The 24,807-nt window shown below is 38.0% G+C and overlaps 1 protein-coding gene across 1 annotated transcript; it reads left to right on the top strand.

The window, feature by feature from the left end:
* Positions 1 to 24,689, top strand: dnaaf9 (dynein axonemal assembly factor 9). The gene is made up of 37 exons (XM_059352557.1): positions 1 to 154; positions 2,103 to 2,182; positions 2,353 to 2,478; positions 2,561 to 2,685; positions 3,084 to 3,180; positions 3,291 to 3,397; positions 3,560 to 3,637; positions 3,999 to 4,100; positions 4,322 to 4,377; positions 4,477 to 4,612; positions 4,903 to 4,984; positions 5,276 to 5,312; positions 5,410 to 5,494; positions 5,582 to 5,658; positions 5,770 to 5,814; positions 5,988 to 6,033; positions 6,135 to 6,246; positions 6,507 to 6,577; positions 6,801 to 6,848; positions 6,949 to 7,039; positions 7,352 to 7,455; positions 7,626 to 7,769; positions 8,042 to 8,127; positions 9,093 to 9,194; positions 9,811 to 9,928; positions 10,082 to 10,170; positions 10,347 to 10,481; positions 11,239 to 11,364; positions 14,484 to 14,521; positions 15,563 to 15,698; positions 16,038 to 16,124; positions 16,855 to 16,961; positions 17,261 to 17,335; positions 18,175 to 18,353; positions 18,498 to 18,563; positions 19,120 to 19,213; positions 19,719 to 24,689. Exons 1-37 carry the CDS (start codon positions 99 to 101, stop codon positions 19,823 to 19,825), a joined length of 3,450 nt encoding a protein of 1,149 aa, XP_059208540.1. The 5' UTR covers positions 1 to 98; the 3' UTR covers positions 19,826 to 24,689.
* The last annotated feature ends 118 nt before the right edge of the window (positions 24,690 to 24,807 follow it).

Genomic DNA, 24,807 nt, shown 5'->3' with positions numbered 1-24,807 from the left:
CCAGGGTGATGAAGAAGATGTAGTTATTCGGCCTAAAAAAATACATAAAATTGTTCGGTTTAAGACGTGAAATTGTGTGAATCGTGACGACAGTTACCATGGCCGGTATCAGGAGAGTAAACGGGAAAATCTCGGGGATAAACCCCGTTGTCAGGTATTGTTAATGTCGAATTGTGTTTACAGAAAACGCCTCAGTGAATCTGTCAAGCTAACCTGGCTAATCGTTAGCGAGAGCCGTTGTCCGTTTTGTCGACGGTTTAGCATCAGTTCGTTAGTGTTAATGTTATGTTAACGTTACCGTTAGCCGTAATGCTAACGTTAGGGATGTATATAGCTATACACAGCTTACATTGTCCGTATTAATTTGCTATCTGAGCTATGCTACATGGGTCAATGGCGTGATCTAACGCAGTGTCAGTTGGTATAACCAGTAATTTTTTCCCCATAAAAATCTGAATATATACAGGGAAATAAATGTGAACTAAAATTAGAATAAATACAATCCACGTTTACATTGCAACACTATGGTATATAACACATAATAATAATAATAATTTGTCAAAACTTTTGAAAAAAAACATGGTTGTATTTAGAATATGTTCTGCTCAATATTGACATGTGTAAATGTAGAAATACTAAAAAATAAAATAAAAAGTCCACCTAAATACAATGTAGGTGGATGAAGTATTTAATATTTATATTTTTTTGTGTGGTTACACCAGTTGACATCTTGTCAACCCTTATTTGTCACTGACCCACATATTAATTTAGCTAGCGATGCCATAACACATTCCTTGTAATTCCCCGCACATCACAAGTGTGTTTTTGATTCTAACGTTAACGTACAACGAACTGTGCGGGATCTGTGGGAAGTAACGTTAGCATTCCCCATAAATTTCGTCACACTGTTAAAATAATCGCCTAAGTCATTTTTTGTCAAAATTATTGTTGTTGCTTTTTTGCCTAAATCTTCTCCTCATGACGCCGGCCACCTATGGTAAAATCGCCTACATCCTCAGTTGACCAGATCATGTGATTTTACCCCTTTAAGATAATGGCCTATGTCAAGTGTGTGACTTAAGCAGATTTATTATGCCTAAGTCAAAATAAAATGTGACTTAGGCAATTTTTTGAACATGCCTTTGTGACTTAAGCAAGATATGGTAACACTTTATTTTGAAGGTGTCTACATAAGAGTGACATGAGCATGTCATAAACATGACATGGGATGTGTTGTGAACATTAATAACACTTTGAAGTAACATTTATGCTCATGATATGTTATGGTCATGTCATGTTTCTGACAGGCTTGTGTGACTCTTATGTAGACACCTTCAAAATAAAGTGTTACCATATCTTGCTTAAGTCACAAAGGCATGTTCAAAAAAATTGCCTAAGTTATTTATTTCTCTTAAGTCACATCATTTACACACAGTGTTATTACTATGCCAATAGCCATCCTTTCTTACATCATTTTTGAGTGAAATGATCAATAAATATCATATGTTACACTTTTGGTGAAGTATTTTGTGTTTCCTGCAAAACTTGAAAAAAATGAGTTAGGCGATTATTTTTAACAGGGTGACGATATATAAACCTAAATTAAAATCTTAAAGCTAATTATGATTGATATGACGTAAAGTGCCTTCATAGTTAGCTATCTTAACGTTAGTAAGTAATTATTACTATGCTTATACAGTGTCATTATTGTAAACTTTGATGCACAGTTATTAATTGTGGGGAGAACTGTCGTAAAATCTGTGGCAAACCTGAGATGTTCGGCCTATCTCATAATTTCGTATGATGTAATTATTATTTATATATAACTTGTGTATGTATATTTATGTTTTAAGGTGACAAATTTATTGAAAAAATGAATAAACATGAGGTCCAACTTACTGCCTAGCAACTTAGTGTTGTCATCAAACTGTGAGATATAGTTGAACCCTTTAGAAAGAAGTAAGTTTGGCATTGATATTTTTTAAAACTGCCCTTTCCAACGTTTAAAACAAACCTTTTAGCTCCATATTTACCTGAAGTTAATGTTATAAACTAATAAAGCCATGACCATTTATATTCTATTTAATTTGACATTTTCCCAGTTGCTGTCGCTTGCGCCAGGTTCAGTCTCTGCTCAATGAGGGTGGCACTGCTACTCCTGATGGCATCCTGTGCTCTCTTGGTATGTTAAGTTGCAAACTTTTTTTATCTTTAACCATTCTTTCTTTATCTGGCCTGGTTAACTGCACTGGCAACTGATCAGGCTAGAGGAAATCACATAGTGAATAAAACTATTAATATGCTTGTTCCAAAGCAGTCAACAAATATCAATGTATTTTTTGTATATTTTAGGAATTGACAGCAGATATAATGAGGGGTGCACTGAGTTGGCGAAATACCTGTTCTACGGACTATATGGAAGAAATCTGCTGAATCTGGAACATGTCCTTGAGGAATTTCCTGAAGAAATGCTGGATGGTGAGTTTCTAATGTCTCTAATCATATTTTGTGCCTGCTTTAGTTTTTATCTATTCTGACACATTGCTTGTCTGCTTTTCAGACGTAATCCTGCTGATAAAAGCGGAGTGTGTTCATCTCTACTGCAATCCAATGAACTACAGTTACCTGTTGCCATACGTGTCCCACTGGAGGAACCTGCATCTCTACTGCATGACAGAGGCGGAGGTGAATATCCCTGTAGTCCCCTACAGGCTTCTCATCATGTTAAACACAGTTCCTGTATGCTTAAGTTAGGAGTAAAAACTTTATCAAGAAAATTTAAGCATGTTGATGTGTCCACCTTGCTCCAATTTGCCTGTTAGACAAGTCAGCCTAAATGTTACACCATGTTGACAAAGGCTGCACGGTGAAAGCAGCACATTCACTTTCACCAATGACACAGTAGGTTCCAGTTTTTACCTCTGTACCAGCAATTTGGGCACCAGTGGCTAAGCCTCTTTTACGGGTAATGATTGTCTTTGCTGAAAATTGTAAATATGACTCTTTGTTGCAGTGTTTTGATTGCTAGTGCGGAGATTGAGTCCTTTTCTAAGTTGGCTTCCCCTGTTATTTACTCCAAACAGTATGAAGATGAGGAAGCAGCGGAGGAATTCAAAATCTCCAGTTTTGTCACGATGGTGCAGGACTGCTATCGGATCGGAGTACCTTACAGCTCCCAGGGTACATATCATCACATCCTAATCTCCATATCCATTCACGACACATATGTTAAAGACATAGTAATAAGTATCCACACACTTATTGTACTTGCTCTGCTGCTCTACTTTTAGGACACGTCCAGAGGTTTGATATGTTTATGGTGGAAAAGTGGCCCCTGATTCAAGCATTTGCCCTGGAAGGCATCGGTGGAGGAAGCTTTTTTACCATGAAGTACAAGGTAACAAAAATTAAACAACAACATTAACTAAAATATTTGTTAAGCTCTGGAGTTTTGCAAAATTGAAAGATATTTTATATAAAAAGTATTTGTAGCACCACATTGTACTGGTGGGCCTACACTAATTGTTTCAGCTTGTTTAATATGTTTCTGCTTTTGCAGCTGATGGACATGAGTGAGAAGCTGTGGCAGGTTTACAACAGACTCGACCCAGTGTCCCTGGATAATCTCCTCACAGAGGTAACACTGAGATTCTTTTTTGTCAGCTGTTTTAAATCTGGATTTTGTTTCATTTAACCGCAACGCCTACCTGTGATGTCTGGACCTTCTTCTAAAATGTTCATGTCCATAAATCTGTTTGTATTTATAAATAATGGTCAGTATTTTCTTTTTATCAACATTAATTGATCAAAGAGAATATGGAATTTAAATGTTATTAAATCTAGCAAGTTGATTAATGAGTCAGTCAGTAAGGATAACAAATTGATTTGGATATTATTGTTTAATTCATTGTAACTGACATTCATATTTTCTGGCTGATCAATGGTTTGATTTACTAGTTTTATGTACTCTAACCTTGTTGTTGTTTGGTTTATTTGAGGACTTGGTTAACTTTGAGAAGCAGTGGAGTGGCTTTTTCTCCAGCATGGACCTTGAGAGCTATCTGTCCATCTTGGAGCTATCTGAAGCACAGGCAGGAGAGGTACGTTTATTTCTATTATATTCCTAAAATATAGGTGGAGTGGATAGGGCAAGTGTTTAGTGACTGGAAGGAGATCAGGTCAGTGTCTTAAATGATTTGTGCATTTATTGTAAACCTTATGTAGTGTACAACAAATGCATAGAGCGTTGCTTAATGTCTGGTCTTAGTTGTCAGCTAATTGTACTTATGTTGGCATAAAGTGTGATCTCATTAATCCACAGGCATTCCGTACTTATTACTCTCATGGTCTGATCTCAAGTAACATCACAGATAAGAGGTATTTTTCTGATTAAACATTGTCCTAATACTAAAATCTTGTTTTTTGCCAAATGAAAAATACTATTGTTTAATCAAATGTTGTTCTTATTTATTTCAGTAAAAGTCAGCAGCCCTTTGTGTTGTTTGGAAAGCATTCGTCCGCCGACGATTTGGAGAGTTATTCGTTCAACTTTCCCTCAGAAAGTCATCAGGTCCGAAACACAGGACCTCGAGGTTCTGCAGCCAGACAAATGGTAAGAAGTCTGTCATGGACAAAACAGTATTAGTAGCTGATACTGCAAACTACTTGCATAATGATAGGATCCTTTTTTATGGTTTGGTAGCTACGAAAGGGGTTAGAATAGTAAACAACCTGCCAGTGTGAAAACTCCAGTATTTCAGAAGGCACTGATGCCATTTTGTTCACAGTAGTGTTGACAAATCATCTTGATCATCTCTTGTCAGAAACCGATTACTGATCCTATTTCTCCTTAGAGTGGGGACATGATTGTGTCTTTCGAATAAACCCTTGTTTATCCTTTAGATTCTGCAGTGTGTGGCTCCAAAAGGACCTCTAGCTTGCTCTCGGACCTATTTCTTTGGGACCACCCACACCCCATACCTTGGTGAGGATTCACTGTATGATCTCCCTTGTTTAATATATATCAACTGCATGTTTGTGAACTTATTAGTTTAAAAACTATTTTTTTTACAATTTTTTCAGAAAATAGTTTATTAACTCGTTGGTTAAAGGAGTACTAACTCACCCTCACAGGATTGCTAGAAAGAAATGTTAATTCAGTCAAATGTAGGGTCCAGAGGGGGCTCGGCTTACCCGGGCTTAAGTGTAATATGAGAACCCCTTGTTTGTATCGTTTGTATATAATTTATTTACACTCACTGTAATTCACCTGCAGGAAATCAAAACGCGGAGCAAAAGGAAACAGAAGTCCTGTAAGTGACTTCATTTTGCAACTTATAATTAGTATTTTTCCTGTAAGCTGTTGGTTGGCCATTGTCAAATGTTAAAGAATGTTTTTTTTCTCTTCAGACTTTTGTCACAGATATATTCAGCTGCTGTTCAAGCAGTCCTTTCAGGAATCAAATGCTACTCCTGTACCTCCAGCGCTACCAAGGTAAGAAAAAAAGAGCACCTTTTTTAACATTTATCTTTCAGCATGTATAGCAATGTACAGTTTCTCATTAAGAAACATTTTTTGCAGGCCAAGGATGTAGCAGAGAACACCTTTTTGTTGGCTTTGGACTCAGTGAATTTAAGTCAGTACCGCAGTTGTCTCAGGTACAGTTTGATTTAGATAATTTCACTGTGGTCCTTCGTATGACACTCTAAGCCAAGCATGGAATGCAGTCTATTGTTGAATCATTTTAATTCTTTGTTTTCACACATCAGATCCAAATGTGAATTCAGCATTCAAGCAGTAAATATGCAAGGCAGGTGAGTGTTGACAAGTCCTTATTTGTCATTGACAAGCATTTCTATTTTATGACTCAGCTCATAAAAAATGTCCATCATGCTATTTTAAAAATATCTTTTAAGTTGATGCTTTCTTAATAACCATTTTGTGAATATTTAACTTCAAATCTCAAATCTTTTATTCTTGTTTTCAGGATCATTCCTCTGACTGACGAACGAAGCCGTTATGTAGTAAAAACAGTAAGTTAGAGAAGGATATTATTTTTTGCTTCACTAAAGGATCGCAGTGAAATAACTATATCTATTTTTTCCTGTCTTGACTATTCATTTGTTTCTCTTAGGCCTCTATGACTGTCCACGACATCCCAGACCTGCAGTGGGATGGCTGCGACCTCGGCTCTGTGGTCTTCTCTGAATCATTCTTGGAGTCCAGCATCAACATTCAACAGAAAGGTACAACATTGATCATATTAAATCTAACTAGAATGGATTGCTGATTAATTCCATAAAGGGGATTTGATTTACATACTAAGCAGGACAAATCCACAGGTCACTATGAACAAAACGGGGCATTTTGAAACAGAGCACAGGTCTAAAAATAGCATATTGCCTGCTATGAGGATCATATTTGTGATTCATCTTCCTTGTTTGTCATTCTTTGGCTTTGTTGTTTGTGCTTCATTTAAAAAAAAAATCTGTTTCCTCTCCTGCAGATGGCACTGTGTCCTCAGACAGCTGCTACACCATCCTGACTACAACTGTGCCTCGATACGCCTGCTGGATGGTATGTGTGGGGCTGAAAATCTATTTCAGATTAATGTGATAAACAGAATGTTCAGATACAAATTGAGTTACATTGTGTTGATTATTTTACAGCCATGTTTTCTAAAAGAAATGCATGTTTTCAGTCTTTGTCTATCTAGAACACATTTTGTTTCATTCCTAGTTCCTTTTATTTTTTTCTAACAATGTTTGTGTTTAAAATCCTATTGTCACATTGTTTATAGATGGAATCTGATGTCAAACAGTCTGAGCAAGCCCAACATCTTGCTAAGGTAAATTCAGAATCAAATGTATCCACTGCAGTGTAAAAAATACATGTTTATGTATGTATGAGCATGTGACCTCATCACTCACAGTGTGTGTCTTGAACAGAAAGAGGAAAGCACTTGTCTGGGAACCGCTCTCACCGTAGCAGATGCTGGATATGTGTTCTCCAGCAGCCAGCTCTCTACACCTGAAGAAGGTGACACTCTCCATAAATATAAACATTTATGCAATGTAATTTGTATACATATACCATAACTTCCAATGCTGCGGTATAATCTTTGATTCTCAGATTTCACACTTAACATGAAATCAATTATCAAAGTCAACTTTGACCCTGTAAAAAGATAGTGGTTAAAGCCTATTTGGTTGAGTACTTATATTTCATTCCTGTTTAAATGTGATGAATACATTTCAAATATATTTTTTTTATATATTCTGGCCAATGCAAAACCGTATGCGTGTTGTGATTCTGCAGAATTTGTAATACTTCTTTAAATGTTTATCTTAGGAAAAATCATTTTCTTCTCCGAGGGACTCCTGTTTATCCATTCTCAATATGGAAGCATTACTCTGTCCAAGGATCACATCAGCAGCATCAAGTTCTATGATCCGGTAATATTTACAGTCATGACACACATCACATATACAAGATGTATTTCTACAAAAGACAGCTCTTTACTTGCTTTCCTACAAAACAGCGATTAAACATATAACAGAAATCCATATGCAGTTGGATTTCTGGTTCAAACTTGTGTATGATTTCTGTGTCCTTTTATTACCAGGATTCGAGTGCTGTGGCATCTCTCCTTGTGGAGTATGACAGCAGCCTGCTCCCCCACCTTCCATTCCCTCTCCACAGCGCTGACCGTTGTCTGGTCTTTGCTCTTCAGCCCAGGTCTAAGAGCCACAGGGCCTTCTACTCCAAGGTAAGACCTTTAACCAATGACCTGTGTCAGGGCTTGAGACTGAAGATACACATAATGTCTGATGATATGATCCAGTTTCTCATCATGCCTGCATAATATAAATCTAAAGATTTCTTTATAACAGTGGTAAACATAGTTATTACACACTGTTGATATTTACATAAACATAAAGGCATATCTATTCTGTTTTATCAAATGTTTTGGTTTGACTCTGCCTACCTCCTCTCCACTTTATGTTCCAGTTGTATTAACCTTTTCTCTCTCGGTTTCAGGTTTTGTCAGTGTGGCAAAACTCTGAATCTGGACTCACTCTGCAAGTGGTGGACCAAAAGCACCTGACCTGGAACCAGAAAAACATGTAAGATGACTTTATCTCCTTTACAACTTCAGATCAGTTCTCTGTATGCTAGATTCTGTTGCACATTCTTTGGAGCACAGAGAGTTAAAATATTTATCTTGAAATATTACAAAAATGAGGGGCACTTCTCAAATAATAGCGGTTTAAATCACATCAAACCAAGTATGCAGAAGTTTTTTTGATGGATTCAAACACAATAATAACATTTGATTTGAAAACACACCTGCATATGTTTTACCAATCCCCTTTCTCAACATGTCACAGGATGTTTATATTAATACCATTGTTAACACAGTTTGTGATTATGTAACCTTAACCCATAAGAACCCAGACCCAGTTATCCTTAAAGGAAAATTATGGGGGATATACCACAGACCAAGTGGACCACTTAGAACACAATTATGATGTTTAAAAAAAAAAAAAAACTCTACCCCTAAATGTCAAAGATCTGTGATGTGACATAAAAGTTACAATGGGCGTTGATGGAATTTATGTTTATGATATTTCTTATTTTAAAATTAATAAACAAGACACCTTTTCTGCTTACAGAGACACAAATTTGCCTTTTTCTGACGTATGCGTCACAGTGATATTTTTGTTACTTGTTTTATATTAATTTGTTCAGGAAATATGGTCAAAACAGGTAAAATGCAATACAGGACGTTAACGGATTACAATTGTTAAATGGGTTTAAACTTAGCCTCGTAACAAAAAATAAGCTTTTTGAAATCACTTACTTTTTCACATTTCTGTTTCCAGTCACACCCACATTTTGTCACAGTCAAACAGTCCCGCTAAGGGACTTAATGGTTTAAGGTGAAGCATAAAGCTGAATATGGGAGATTCTAGAACATTTAGTTTTTGTGTCACGTTGGGTTCTTATGGGTTAATATTGAATCAGTATTTCAGGCTAACTCTGTCCATGAAATAATGACAAAGAAATTGTAATGACCTCTTTCTCTCAGGCACACCAGACTGCAGAAGCTGCATGACAGTCAGGAGCCACCAGTGGCCAAACGCAGAGGCAGTCTGAAGACTTCATATTCCCAGCTGCCGGAGCAGGACATGTTAGTAGACACTCAAATCACTCCGTAGGGTGCTTCACAGTTGGACCAAACAAGTAATAAAACCCGATGCTAGGTATTGCTTAATCATGAGTACCATATGTCATCCAAAAATAGTATTAAAGCCTGTGTTTCTTGATACAGATTAATCACCAGTGGTGGCTATCTACACTTGAAAGTCCTTTTCAGCTAAGAGAAAAATATATAAGCTGATGAAGCTTCATTATCTGGGCCATAATAAACAGTGCACACACATTGTTTTGCCATTATAGCTGAAACAAAGACAGCCACATGCAAGGATAACTCTGCTTCCCAAATCTGCTCTAAATCTGTCACCTGTTATAATTAGACATCCAACTGTTTGAAGCATTTGCAACCAAAACAATCATACCATACAGTGCTTATAAAAATGTGTCGCTAGTCTTACTTTAAAGCGCTTTGTTCTAGCAGAGATAACTCATTTTGTGCTCTTATGTTAATGTAAACTGCAAAAACTGGATTTGATATGAGCAATGAGAATCAAAGTCGTGACTGGTGGAGGGAAATTTGTCGTGGCTGTCAGTTGTGACCTAATATCTGTCAACTGATTGTATTCTGTGTGTATTCCGGTCGTTGCCAGGTTTCTTCAGCACTTTGCCTTGAGTAGTATCGGTCAGGAGCCCATTCTGTATGACCACCTGGGGGTGCTCTTTCCCTCTGCTGAGCTGAGGAATGCAGCCAGCGGTCAGGGAGACAAGGTGAGCATATTGACTAAGGTGCAGTGGGTCTTTTTCATCTGAAAAATGTAGACAAGAAAAAAAACATTTCTAGTTCCTTCAAAGATACTTTCTCCTCTATCGTCCTTAATCTACCTAATAAAATCTGACGTGGTCTTCTCTATGTTTAAATAGGTTGTCATTACCATCATCACTGGATTACCAGGAAGCCACAAGAAGAGACTCTGCGACTTCCTGGTCCAGTTGAACAAGGAACGTGGAAGGTGAGAGAAATTTCATCTAACGAGACGTCTTTGGTTTTTTATGTTTTGTTTTTGTTACATTTTTTTGCTCTGTTATTATTTCTTATCTTGCACACAGGATGTTGTAGCTATTTTAAAAATAATATTAATGAGAACAAAACAAGAACAGTACAATTTTATTATAATTTTACCCGTAGGTGGGTGGTGTACAAGCCTGGTCCTGACAGCTGTGACAGCTTCTCAGCCGCGCACCTGCAGCAGTATTTGTCCAGCTTCCTGGAGAGCCAGAGAGGCCCAGGAGGCAAACCCCGTCTGTTGGTGCTCTCACCTGGGTAAGAAAGCCCACTGTTAGGCTTGATACAGCTGGGAACTGAGAAGTCTATTTTTTCCCAGAAAATATTACAATACAATACAATACAATAATGTAATGTCATGTTTATTATTCAATGTCTTGAACACTAATGTCTTCATCCTAGTAAATCAAACAGATCTGGTAACACTTTACAATAACCAACTAAATAATGTTTATAGGTGGTTTATAAACCAATTATTAACCATTTACGAAGTGCTTAATCGTTAAATGTTTTCAACCAATTTCTTAAAGGTATATGAATCATTTCAAAATCATTAACATACTTAATATGGTGTTAAAAATATTAAAATGGGTGCAACTAAAACTATTTATAAACAATTAATTATAATTTAATTGTTTGTTAATGGTAAAGTAACTATAAACTTACATTAATAGACATGTTTATAAATGAATATACATCTATTTGCCATTTATACATGATTAAGTAAGTTAAACATTAATAAATTATGTATTTACCATTCTAAATGGTCTATAAACAGTTTATAAATGATGATTAAACATTAATTCACTGTTTACCATTTATCAATGATGGTTATTGTAAAGTGTTACCACAGATTTTGGCACATGTACCTCATAAGTACATTGGGGTATTCAAACCCAAAGATAAGAGCATTTGATGAAACTAGAAAAAAAAAAAACCTGAATTAATTTACTGCTTTTGTGAGTATGTGATGACTTATTCATTTCTTAATGTTTCTTAAAATTTCCTCTGACAGATACACAGATGTTCTGGATGTGGTCCAGGCTGTGCTTTTTCACCCTGACCCAGTTGTCCAGGCGTGTTTCACCATCGGCGCTGTCACTGCTTGTGTGGACCCCCTTGCCTCCTGTGTGGAGCACAGGTAGAAATTCCTTTCTTTAGTAAATTAGGTCTCAACTCTGCTGAATTCATGTCCACTGACATCAAGGTACTCCTTTTCTGAGTTGCAGTTTGGTAATCTAATCAATTTTTTTCTACCTTAATTAGACATCAAGTAGATTTGTTGAACAGGCTTGAAAATGGTCTTTTGATAAATTAGAAACTAAGTGAAGTGTGATGGATGCTGATAAGACCAGACAGAGATGTCAATGTTCAGTTCAAGGTGTCTTCCATTGTACATGCAGAAGATCCAAAAAAATTGAATCACTTTCAACTGACATATTTTGAATTTTAGCACATGAGATAAAAACAATATACTAAATTTCCTTATTGATAAAAGATAACTTAATTATATTGTGTAACTTAATTGCATTGTGACAAGCAATTTAGTTACTCAGTTGCGCCTTGCAAACTCAACACTGCAGTGTCACAGACCTGAAGTAGCACTTCTGCTTTGTGCCAATATTTTTTTATCATATTCCCAATGACTGAAAAGCTTCCACTTCATTAACTCAATTATTTTTTTATTAATACTGAAGAATACCTCACCCAAAAATCTATCCAATGAGTAGCAAACACTCACCACATGTAGTCTTGCAATGTGGCTCAGAAAATGTTGTAACTTGCTCCTTCACAGGGGATGGCAGTCAGTTGCAGGGAAACAGGATTCACAGCAGTGACAATGGATCTGGTGACCCAGTTTCACAACAAAAAACTACTTAAATTGCTGCTGCAGCACAGCCCACTATTTTGCTATCTGTTCGTATTCTTAGCATTTTTTCAAAAACATACGTTTTCACCTAAAATAGCTACCATTTGTCCCTAGCACAGTTGGTTGCATATATTTTTTGTTTGCCACCACTTTACTCAAATGTAGTTCCATGCAGCTAGCAAAATATTTGTATTTGCCTATTTTGCAAGTTAAAAAGGCTAAATCAGCTAAAACACACCAGTAACAGAACCTAAGATTCAAGTTGAGGGTTTTGCTCTGTTGTGTTCTCAAGTAACATATGGACAGACTTGATGGTGACAGATAGGGCTAGATGTTGATGAATTGATGAAGCACTGGAGGTTTCCAGGAAGAGGTTACATGACACTTTCAGCTATTAAAACTCAAGGCTGGGTCCCTTTTACAGAGAGGATCAGTCCTACATTTAATCTCACTCTCCTTTTGTTACAGGCTTTAGATGTAGCTTACGGAGCTTCTCACTGACGAAGATTGACTGAGCTGCTCCACACAATATGACATACCACTCTGGGTAATAGGCTGTTTGCCACTGCACAGCCAAGCTGCGTTGGCCAGTAATGCTTACATACAGATGAAGTCAGTCTAGAAGAATTAAAAAGTCAGAACTTATTATAACAAATGCCCAAGTAACTAATTAGGACATAATAGCAGGATTCTGCAGATTTTCATTCAGAAATATTAGGACATATATGCAAGAACTTTCTAGAGAGCTGAGTTTAAAGTAACACTTCACCCTCAAAATGACCATTTGTATGTCAATAACTTACACTGTTACTTACTTACTTACTTACTTACTTACTTACTTACTTACTTACTTACTAACTTACTTACTTACTGTTACACTAAATTCTTGAATAAAACTTAACAGAAAGAGTGAATTGAAGTAAATGGCAGTTATTATATAACAACAACAAAAATTGCGAACTCTCCCACTACTCACTACTTCTGAAACACCTGCATTTTTGATAAAACCATACCATTTAAAATTCTCAGCTTAAACTGATTAATAGTGTGCTTGGGTGAGCTTTGCCTATACTCTTGCAATACAACGCAGAAGTGTATAAAATGGGAACGTTTTTTGTGAAAAAGCATATATTTGGCGAAGTACTTTGTGAGTACAGGACTAGATGGATGAGACTGAGAATACACTGCACAATTTATGTGAGAGTTTATAAAGTAATGTTTTGATATACTCTTGCTTGAGTATAACATGGCACTCATTCACTTCAATTCATTAAGAATTGAAGATGCATATGATAACTTTTTTTTTAAGAATTCAAGGTAACACTTGGATGATGCAATGGATATACAAATGCTCATTTTGTGGGTGAAGGATTCCTTTCATAATAAATGTTATTGATAAATCAAAAACATGTTACGTAATCACCCTCCAGTCAAACTCTGGATGGCCCCACTTGGCTCAGCAGTGGAAAAATGTGTAATAAGAGGTTTAGTTAGCAATGTGGTTAGCACTGACTTTTCCATGTGAGGCATCTTCAACAAGCCTCCTATCTCTATCTGATGCCATAGATTGTGTGGAGATCTGTGGACCCCACTATGGTGCTAATTGGGTGTGGTTAGCCCAGCTTAGGCATGACCTGCCTGTCAACCCCTTCAGCATAGCCCTCTAATCCCCCAGGTCCACATGTGTGACCAACACCCCCTACTCAGTGAAGCTCATCAGTCAGTCATGATCCATTCTTTGTGATGAATGTAGACAGTTCATTACATCAGGACAGGAAAGATAAATGCCTTTCAAATTGCTGATCCCCCAGCCTGCAGGCTCCCTAAGAGCTGCAGAGGAGGGTGTGTGGTGGCTCGGAGGGGGGGGGGAGACTTGGCTTGGAACAGTTATTCAGAAAGTGGTGTATAACACTGATCGATTTTGAAAACTCAGGATAAATTATGTTAAGATTAAATGAGATTACAGAAAGCTTTTACATTGGTCAGTTGCCAGTCTTAGTCATGATGCCATCTGATGAAAAATGCCTTAAGATTGATAACCGGATTGCTAGGCAAGGGCCATAACATGAAATTAGCCTGTTTATTGCTGCACAACTTTGGCAAGCACCCATTTGTCATAAATAGTTATTGTTCATGGTGATATTGTGGAAAAAGACATGGGTAAAATCAAAGAGGACTCTTAATTAAATACATTAAAACACAGGTCTTATACTTTTGTCACACAGGAACAAAAATCCTATTTTCGACATAATCTATCAGCAATGCAGCAGTGAGCATCTCAGTCAAACTAAATTTGCATTTGAATGAATAGCTGGCAGTCAATCCTCACCCTATACTTATTATACTGTATATTTAACTTAAGTTCTTCTGTCCCCTGTCTGTCCCCACAGGTTTGTATTTCCTAAACTGTTGGAGCAGTGCAGCCAAGGTAAGTCTTGTCTTGTTGCATTGTTATACCCTCCAATTCCCCAACAACAAAATCCATTAGGTATAAACGTCTATCTTGGAATACTGAGGAAAAAATCATATTGATATTTATAGATTTTTATTTTTTCCAGTCTTGTAATGCTCCTTTTGAAGCTGCACAGCTCTACAATATAACTATTAAAGATCAAGAAATATATACCTTTCGTGAAACTAGGTCAGGAGAGAAGTTAAGATAATATTCTTACAGTAGAGAAATGTTGCAAATCCAACACAAACACCAATTGAATGAGTAGTATATTGATACTTAGTTGTTAGCATTTTAGACTTTTAAAGTGCGTTGCCATTGAACTTCCAACAGGCCCTCCATCTTTCAATTTTGGAAGTCATAATGTTCTATGGAGTATTGAGGATCTTAGTACTCCTTTGAATTATCATATGCTAACATTTGAAGGTTGTATTTGCCAAAATGAGTTTACAGTTATGTTGGTCAAAAGCAGATATTTTCCACCACTGTTGTTTGAGGCACAACAGCCTATGGTGTCAAAGTCTTTCGATAAAGTTCAACAGAGATCTTGTAATATAAAAAACCTGTTGGGCCAGCTAATGATTCAGCGTTCAACGTTCAGCACTCTATTGCCCTGACATCACTTTATGTTTGATAAGATCCAGTTCACATGCTGAATTATATTCCGAAGTGACATATTGAATATTTTATTTGGGGTAATTGCCATCATATTTTGCCAACTTTTGGGCTGGAACTAGAAAAAGTGGGGCAGAAGTCCAAGTTATAGTTAAATCTGCCACAGAATATTATTTATCATGCCTGTTGTATCTTACCAATTGTTTTGCAGGAATCAAAATATCAGTTTACCTAAAAATTCAGCTTGCATATCCAACCCAGCAACAGTAATGCCAATAAGTCAAACCTAGTGTGAAATATGGTATTTCTGCAGTGGCTACACAGCATGGTTTTGTATTTTCAGGAAAGTGAGTCAGTTTCTCTTGGAATTCATTTCCTTTTTTGTGCCATGTTGTATGTCAGGTATTGTGAGTACAGTGGTGTTCACCGGGCTGACAGCAGAGCAGAAGCACCCTCTCATGCAGCATGTTCAGCAGTTGGTACGCTCTGCCAACCCCACCGCAGCCTTCATACTGGCAGAGAGAGGAGCTGTCACCAGGTAGGCGCCCACAGAATCATGATCAATGCAGCAAACAGTCATTTAAGTGCTTTTATCTTTGCCTAAAATATTCACTCCAGGCTACATTTTTTCCCACTTTTTGAGACCTTGTCTGAATATGTTAGGTCAGAGCACTGCTCAGTAAGAAGAGTAATGTGTCATGAACATTTCTCAATGCATTCTATATTTAAATCTCATTTTTGTCATTTAAAGTGAAAGATGGATAAAGGACTTTTATCAGTAGTTATGTGCTTTCATGCTATAATTGCTTTATTTTATACACATATGTACATATTTAGTGTTTGTATTCATTCTGTATTGTTTGTCTTTATCAATTAGGAATGAAGATGTGAATCTAATATTTTCTGAGAGCAGCTTCAATGAGCCACAGATGCTGAGGGCACGTTATGTCCTCTACCCTGGATGGTAAGACCCTCACCCTATGTTCCACTTTACTAGTTTGACCCTTGTGTGTCCTCCTGTGTCTACACTCAGCCTTTTGGCCGCTGAGCAACAGATTGGTGTTGATTCCTGCCTCAGCCTTCCTTGTCCTGCATCGCCTCCCTCCCTGCAGTTTAATTGCCACTCGGCTGCAGTGGTGGGGGTATCGGCTGCTGATTGCTGTAAAGCCCCTCAGGGCATCTTGTGTTCTATCACCAGCTGCCTCCTGGCAGCACAGTAACAAGCTGTTGGCCATGCAGTTGCCATGTACACAGAGGGGGTCTCCTTCCCTTTGGACCAGGTCCATTCAGGCTTCATGCCTCAGTGGTCAGCCTAATATGAACCTCTGCTAAATCCTTCCCTCAGATCATATACTGGATTTCTGGCCTGAGTCTAACCCTTTTTGATTTACTCATCTTCAAGCTTTACTTTGTGTTTATGTGCATGCGAGTGTGTATGAGATGTTTATTACACGTCCTAACTCCGTGACCGAGCCGAGAATCCTTTTCACCTGCTGATGAGAGTATCTACATTTACAGATTTATCATCCGCCAATAGTTTTACCAACAAATCACAAACACTGGCCTCTTTCCTGTGGGCAGCTGGTAGAGTAAACAACTTTCCAGCCAAATACAAAATGTAGCACAAACACTTGGCTTGCTCTAGACTTAACTTTCTCACCATTTGTGTTATGTGCATGTGTTGTGTATTTCAGGTGCAAAGGGCGCTTCTTCTCTGGATCTGGGTCTCTGGTTCTCACTCAGCAGCGCGTGGCTTTCAACCGGCCCCTAGAGAGGCCTCTATTTGTCACCCGCTGTAAAGGTGAGATGGAAAGGAATTCTCCCCCCTTTTTTGACACGTGACAGCAGTTCCAGATATGAGCTGGCAGCGTTTGATGATGATTACATAAGCTGCCTTTCCCTCCAAATATGGAGACAACTAAGGTCTCAAAGTAATTGTCTGCTGCTGCTGTGAAACAGCCTGTATTCCTAAAGGATGCACCTATGACATCTTGCTGCCAATTTTGCTTTTCTGGAAATTGATCATTTAAATGAATATTGTAAAGTTCAGCCATTTATTACACAGTACTAAGTGCTTATATTCTAATCATCTTTCTGCAGCATTCAAGTCATCACTAAGGCCAAGCCCCTTCTGTGGAAATGTGTACAATGTCTGGGGAAAAGTCAGATTTTCTGGTAGGAATAATATATTTTCATTTTATTTTTGTCTTAAAAAATATTGCTACTTCTAACTAACTCTAGCAGATTTTTTGATTCAGGAGACCCTGCTTCTGTTAAGCATTGCATAACAAATGTGACTTCTTTCCTTGGTAATATTTGACCTGCATTTGCATTTCCCAGTTTGGGAATTATTAGAGAAAAGGTTGTCCACATGGCAGGCAAGAAGCTCCTGACGGTAGGAATATTGCTCGGTTGTTGCTCTGGTGTCTGGTGTTTAGAATTCAGCTCATAGTCCACTGGTTTGGTTTCCTCCACATAGTTTTCTCACTCTTTTTTCATTTAAAGACCTGTGTAGAGTGGTTGCATGAGGAGAGAGTGCAGGTGGCTGTGAGGAGATGTGCAGAAAATGTGCAGATTTTTGAAGAGAGCTGGGAAGATACAGTATGGAGTATGGAGCGAATGTTGAGACTGTACTGTACCATCCTTTTCCTAATACTCACATTCCCTTGGTGTCAAGTGTGTATCTCAGTCACTGTCTTTAGGATAGTGTATCATTTACTTCACCTAGTATTAGTTGTTTTACTTTTTTTTATTTTTTGTATTTAGCCGTTGCACATTCAGTACATATTTTACATCAAGTTAGGACATATATGAAATGTTGTATCTTTTTTTTTTTTACCACACGTGAGTCCTGTGAGCCATTTTGGGAACAGAGAGGTTGTATAGATGTTAAAACATTAACACTCCACCAACAGCATGCTGTTACCATATGAAGCTGCTGTAGCAGGTGTTACACAAGGTGTGAACTGTTTGTGTGACTTGGATGTGAGCGCCTTCATCTCTGGAACCTCCAGACTCAGACCAACTGATGGAGGTGGCCTACAACACAGTGAGTGGGAGCCTGAGCATTGTCCCAGACCAGAACATTGAACCTTTGACCCCGGGCCCCAAAGCGACCTGCTACCTGATCTTTGATGGTGTTGGCCTCACCGAGGAGGGACTCAAGGACTGGCTCAGACTGTGCGCCAAGCAGGTAGACATTTAACGTGCCTGACAGTTTTTGATGGCATTACACACCGAGGCACTTATAGTTCATGAGTAACATCAGTCAAGCACTGTATAAGAAAATGAATTCATGTGTAATCACACAGCTATTGTTTCTGTTTGTTGTTTATAGAGGCAGACAAAGAAGCCTAAGAAGACTAAAAATACCCTTTCACCACAAGAAATCAAGAGCATACATGTGAGTGTGTATATTTATATTTATATTTATTATAATTTTATCTTTCCTAGTTGTAGAGAGAACAGCATTAAACGCACTCACTGTCAACTAGGAGCAGTGTTTCTATGAGCCTGCACCTGCTGTGTTTGTACCTGTATTGAATTACTTGCATGCATGCATGCAATGCATGCAATGCACTTCCCTGCTGCTGCTTTCATGCTTTGTGGCTGTAAGAAAATTAGCAGTGTGCCAGCAAAAGAAGACAAACGCTTCTAGTTGATGTAAATGTGCATGTAAATGAGGCAGATTTTGAAATCCCCCACCCCCCCAAAAAAAAAAAATTGCTTTACAAGTAATTTAATGCATCCAACACATTTGTTAAGAACCAGGGATACATGAATACATTCTTTGTAAAAACAATAAATGTAAACAAAACTGTTTGTTAACAAAAAAATGCAGCCTGACTGGAAAACCAAAACAACATTTTTTTTCTTTTATTGTCTTCTAAGAAAGCATAGGCTGTTGGCCTCTCAATCACTAACCTTGAGTGAACTTGATATGATATGTTTCTGTTTAGGTGACCAGGCACCTGGACCCACTACCACAGGGCTTCTTCTACAACGGTTATCAATATGTTGACATCTTTGGAGAGAAAATGAACATCCATCCCAGTATCCTTTTCATAGTTATTGCCTATTGTCAAACCTCGCTTACATCTGATTTGTTTCTCAGACTTGGAACACAGAATATTTTTTTTTTCTATTTCAAAGTCTTCATAAAAGAAACCAGTACACTTAAATCAACTGTTTAAAGGGCCCACGTTGTAAAAAAAAGTGAGATTTCCAAGTCTATTTTTATTATGGTATATATAGTTAGAAAGCATGTAAACATGTTGTATAGAAACCCAAAATGCAAGTATGAACCAGAAAATGAGCATAATATGTCCACTTTAACCTGGTCTGCATGTACTAGATGTGAGTCAGTTGAGGTAATAATAGTCATCTCTGCTTTTTGATAAAATTGACAACTTATACAGTTTAATTGAAAAAAATACAGATGGAAACTTAACTGAGCAGCGCAGTGATCATGAATCATTGTGCAGGTCTGCTTGCATCTATACTTACTGTTGTTTGTGAGGATTGTGCTGCTGTTTTCCTTACATTGCTGTAACTGCAGACATGGGAGAGTTTATTAAAGAGTACCTCACAGAGGCCAACAAAGAGATCGAGCTGTTCAACCATCAGCTGGAGCTGCAGGGACAGCCTGATCTGTTTGACCCATGATAGAATCTGTCTGTATGTCCACTGCCTCCATCTGTCTTATTTAACTCTAAGGGAACCACTGTGGGAGGGACAGGGAGGGCACAGGGGTTACGTACTGACCACTCCACTAGAATTGTCAATGTGTGTTCACACCATATGCATCTGCAGACAATGCTGCTAGAGGTCCATTCATTATTTATGTACTATGACACTTTGTTTCTAATTTGGTGGCATAAAAAGGTTGGTTGCAAAAGCAGTTATGTCATGGTATGGCTGTTTGCCTTACTTTCTAACTGCTGCACCACTAACTGTACAGTTAGCACTGCGGCGAGTTAAGTATCATATTTATCAAATTAAAGTAACAAATTGATGTGGTCACTCGTGTTGGTTCAAATTAAGACACGTTTGTCAAGAGATGAGAGTCGATCACAACTGCAGACAAATCTGAAACATAACGCAACACAAGACTTCATCTTTAAACCAATGTGATTACGCCACTAAGCCTGCAATCTATGAGACTTTCACAATCGAAGGGAATTTCCAACCGCACACTCCTACAGCTTGTGCGTTTCTGTTTATCACAGTTGGCAAATTAATGCCTCTATTTCTGGATAGGCATGGATAGCCGTGTGATTCTGGTGGGCTCCCTAGTGGGGTTTCTCAAGAATCGCTCCTCCTCTGTTGTCACCCAATCCATGGCCCACCTGTTATCTTGTCTGCGTGCCACGCTGCAGCAGAGGGAGCGCTTGGCCATAGAGCTGTAAACATTGGACAGCCTGTTGGCTGCAGACAACTGATGAATGATGCCATTAATCACATAGCTAAACGCCATCCCAGTGCTTTATTTTAAGACTCATAAAGTGAATCTAATGAAAGTGCAATAAAGCAGACTTCAGTCCCTGCAGCAAAGTGTCGTAGTTATATAAAAGAGCTGAGGCAGTCAGAAACGCATCGGATCTCTGAGGTTACATGTCAGACAGAAACTTTTCCTTAAACCACTGTATTCTATTATTATAGTGCTGCTAATTAACAGTGAGACACCAGGTAGACACAGAAAGTTAAGCAAAGCCTCACTGCAGCAAGGTGTGGATCACCCATTACACCAACAAATTTGTTACATTGTTGTCAGTGTGAACATTCCCATGTCATGTTTTGTTTCATATCTCTTGGGTCACTGCTTTTGGGTAAGCCAAGGGGGGAAAAAATGAAAGAATCTGGGGAAACCTGGATTCAGGTTTTGGTTAGGTTTGGGTAAACATGAGTAGAGCCTTTAGTGAAAGGTGTAAGGCTTTGTATCAGCGGTGTGATGTTACAGAGAATCAAACTTTATGTCCTGTCTAAATGAGTAGTTATGCTACTGTCTGCTCTGCGCTCGTGTGTCACGCTAATATTCTATGCATGTCTTCCTCTTATCAGGGTTCCTACATAGGTTTTAAAATGTGTCGGATAAGCTATCAGTAATTTATTGGGAAAATCTATGTTGTTGTAATTTGTGCAGCTGCATATTTGGGTTTCATTAAACCCATTTAAATTATAAATCGTAACATGCAAACAAGCATTTCAAAGTAAAAGTGTGGTAAACAAGTGGAATTTAGACGTTTAAAATGTGTAGGAACCCTGCCACAGTCTCTGGAGATTTGATGGGTTTCATTTATCATGGGGTCAGCAGTGTAACATGCAGATTAATTGGTAATCTTTGGGTCATATGGAGCTAAGATTGTTTAAAGTGAATTGATACTGACAAAGGAACATTTAAATGTACATAGAAGTGTGCACATACTGCTGCTACAACAATGGTACGATATATTGCATTGGCCTTGTACATTGTACCAAACAAATTGCCTGTATTCAATAGTGAATACTCTGAGATTTTTACTATGTCAGATAAGAAAGGAAGTGTGCCAAGAGCATATTTTAAGTCAATGATCTTTAGCAGAGGGGGAAAATGCTTGCTTGTAACTTTTCCATTTAAAGATATTTTTAGAACTTATTTTAGGTTGCCATTCACATCGCTGCCTATGTCATGTTTTACAGATCTGTCTATCAGCGCTGTCAGCAAGTATAAAAAAATCAATAATTTTGTTTTCAGCTGGCAGACAGAGAGTGATAGCATTGTTAGTTATTTTCCCCCAGGTGACCTGAACAGATTTAAATGATCCTCACTCTGAATTCAACTTGACACTGCTGGCCTCATCCCTCCTCTCAGTAGAGTCCACTTTGATCTGAACAAGCCATACCATCTTATGCTAGATGTGCCACTGTCTTATAGAAGAAATATTACAATGCATAGAATAGCACATAACATAGCAATGAAGTATGCCTCTAACATGTATTACCCTGGCATGTTCCAGCCAGCAAAACAGGGGTTCACATATTGGAGGAGGAGCTCACCGCAAGTTACTCATTCCATTAACTCCTCTCTAACTCCTTCTCTTTTACTCTATAAAAGAAGTGCAATTGTACCTTGTGTTTTTATATATTGTACTTACAGTACCCTCAAATAGCTCTTTAAGGACACAGTAGGGTAAACAAATGGGCTGCTAAATTCTCAGTCTCTCACAGCTTGTATTCTGGATTCTTGCTTTGAGTGTTTGTAGCTCTTATAACGCCATAAAGGGTCCTTACAGCACGTGAAGGGTTTAGTTGCAAATGCCACTTAAAAAAAAGCTTTACCTCCGCTACAAATGACAGATAGAACATAATGCAAACAGATTATAGTGCTTTTGTGATAATATGTAACATAAATCCTTTGTTGACAATATGATAGCTGTTGTTTAAGCTGGATCCTCTTTTTAGCGTTTCAGGGATGCACTCTCAAAGCAGTCTGTTTTGAGCAACAGTTGCTGTCGTTCTGTAGTTATGTAATACTGCAGAGAGTTACCTTGATTGACAGTAAAATAGTTGTGAGGCTGATGTATGGGAGACTGAAGGTTCCACAGCTTTGAAACCTGCTACACATATCAAAGAGCAGGGAAACTGAAAGTATAATTGGCCAAAAGATGAAAAAGTAGTCCTTAAAGAGTTGAGGGTTATGTAAGATGTTTGTGATATTTAAATCAAATTACCACTAATGCATATGCGACTACTTCTACAAGTACGTCTACACTATTTTGCATGTGTTGAGATGTCATGTGAATATGATACCACATATATTCTGAAAGAATTGCCTTTCACCAAACTGGTACAACAAAGAGAAAATAATTACATTTATTTTACATATCTGCTAAGAATTTGAATTACCTCGGATCGACAAATAGTATTTTTGTAAGACTGTGAATTGAACATTCTAGGTGCAAGCTAAACGTCTCTTCTCGCACAAGCTACAAAAGCAAAAGCAGATGCAATTTTTTTGTAGAAAAAAAAACTCGAAGAGAATCTGATCAGTTGTGAGATGTCAGGTTTCTCTGATCCAGCAGTGCCTTGGCTACGGCTAAGAAAAGCAGAGATTAAAGCTGCATTCAGAGCTCCATCCTTTTCCCTGTCACAGGGGGAGAAGGTGTTGTCAGGCGCGAATCCGTCCTTCAACAGTGTTGGTGAAAGGAATCCATAGAGTCGTTCTTTAAAGCAATGTGTTTTTACTAAGTCAGAGGGTAAAGTAGGTGAGGTCACACAGGGGAAGGCTGCAGGAGGGCTCAGGGCGATTCAGGTATTTTTGAAAATTAACCAAAAAGATGGTGGAATATGGACTGGGTACCACTAAAACCAGTACAGTTCAGAGACTTATTTTAGCTTATTACATGAGTGACATCAATAACAATATCTAATGGGAAATACAAATGTTTTTCATACCCAGTCCTAGTTGGTATTCAAAACCTTGATGTTTTGTATCAGAGTATGGCCAAATAAAGAGGATTAAGTTTGTTTGGTGACCCCTACTTATTGCACATTGGGGGCCCAAAGAGCCCTCCATAAGCCTCTCCGTGTGACTGCTATGCAGCCCTCTGGCAAACTGAGCACCCTGGTGTCTTTATCCTGTATGTGGAGGCTAGCCATGTTGTAGCTGAAGTTATAGGACAAAAACAAAGTTTGGTGTTAATTGGTTTTATATAAAAAGGGGGAAATGCGGTGTTCTCGTACTGCAATGTGATAACGCAGTGTGAGAGGTTTTTGTTCTTTTCTAATTTTGAAGATTGGCTCCAGTGTTCAAAAGGGCCAACTGTGTGGAATGTATTCACTTCTTGAAGAAGTGGATATTTTTAAGGTATTTTTGTGCTTATTGGAGATGGAAATGGATTTTTAACTGTCCAAATATTTCTCAGGCCTCAGGGGACTGTTGATACTAATTGTTTGGGCTGTTCTGTCCTATCGAGGTTAAAAGGGAATCACAGGCTCTTCACCCCAAAGTCCTCACAGACAGCGAGAGGAATTTGCTCAGGTGTACTTATTATTATTTCCATACCTGAGATTACATATTTGCCCCTTAAAAGCCCCAGTGTTATAGAAGAAGATGGGGGTGAAATTGTGGTTAATATCTTCTGTCTGTAGCCACATACCGGCTGGCAGCACAGTCGTGTACAAAAAAAGCATGTTGTTATTCGTGTCAAGTAACGAACGATTCAAGTTGGGAGGCGTTTCATGGCGTGATGGCAGAATTAGATCTGGGAAAAAAAGCAAAGGGCTCATTTCTTCTCCCCTATCTACAGGCCATCCAAAGTAAAAGGAAAAAGTAGCTTCTTATGATCTCTATTGTAAAAGAAAGAAAAACTTCAAAAGTGCCAAACTGACTTCCACATTTTGCTTTGAGGGTGTTCACAGAAAATGAGCAAAACTGAATTGCATTTGCACAAAACTACTGTAACTTTTGTTTTTTTCCTGTGACTGATGCTTTTATAATATAATTGTTGTTTTTATTGCACCACGTAATCCATTAAATATTTATATGGTTGATCAGTGTTTTTTCTTCTATCACTTGAATCAATGTTTAGTCTTTTACATTTCACTGAAAGGTCATTGTGTTGTTGTACTTTGTGAGATAACTGATTTGTTCTCAGATGTCAGCAGCC

This window comes from Centropristis striata, chromosome 16, assembly GCF_030273125.1.
Source record: "Centropristis striata isolate RG_2023a ecotype Rhode Island chromosome 16, C.striata_1.0, whole genome shotgun sequence".
Classification (NCBI taxonomy): Eukaryota; Metazoa; Chordata; class Actinopteri; order Perciformes; family Serranidae; genus Centropristis; species Centropristis striata.
The sequence above is the reverse complement of the archived record's forward strand: the minus strand, read 5'-3'. Positions and strand labels throughout refer to the sequence as shown.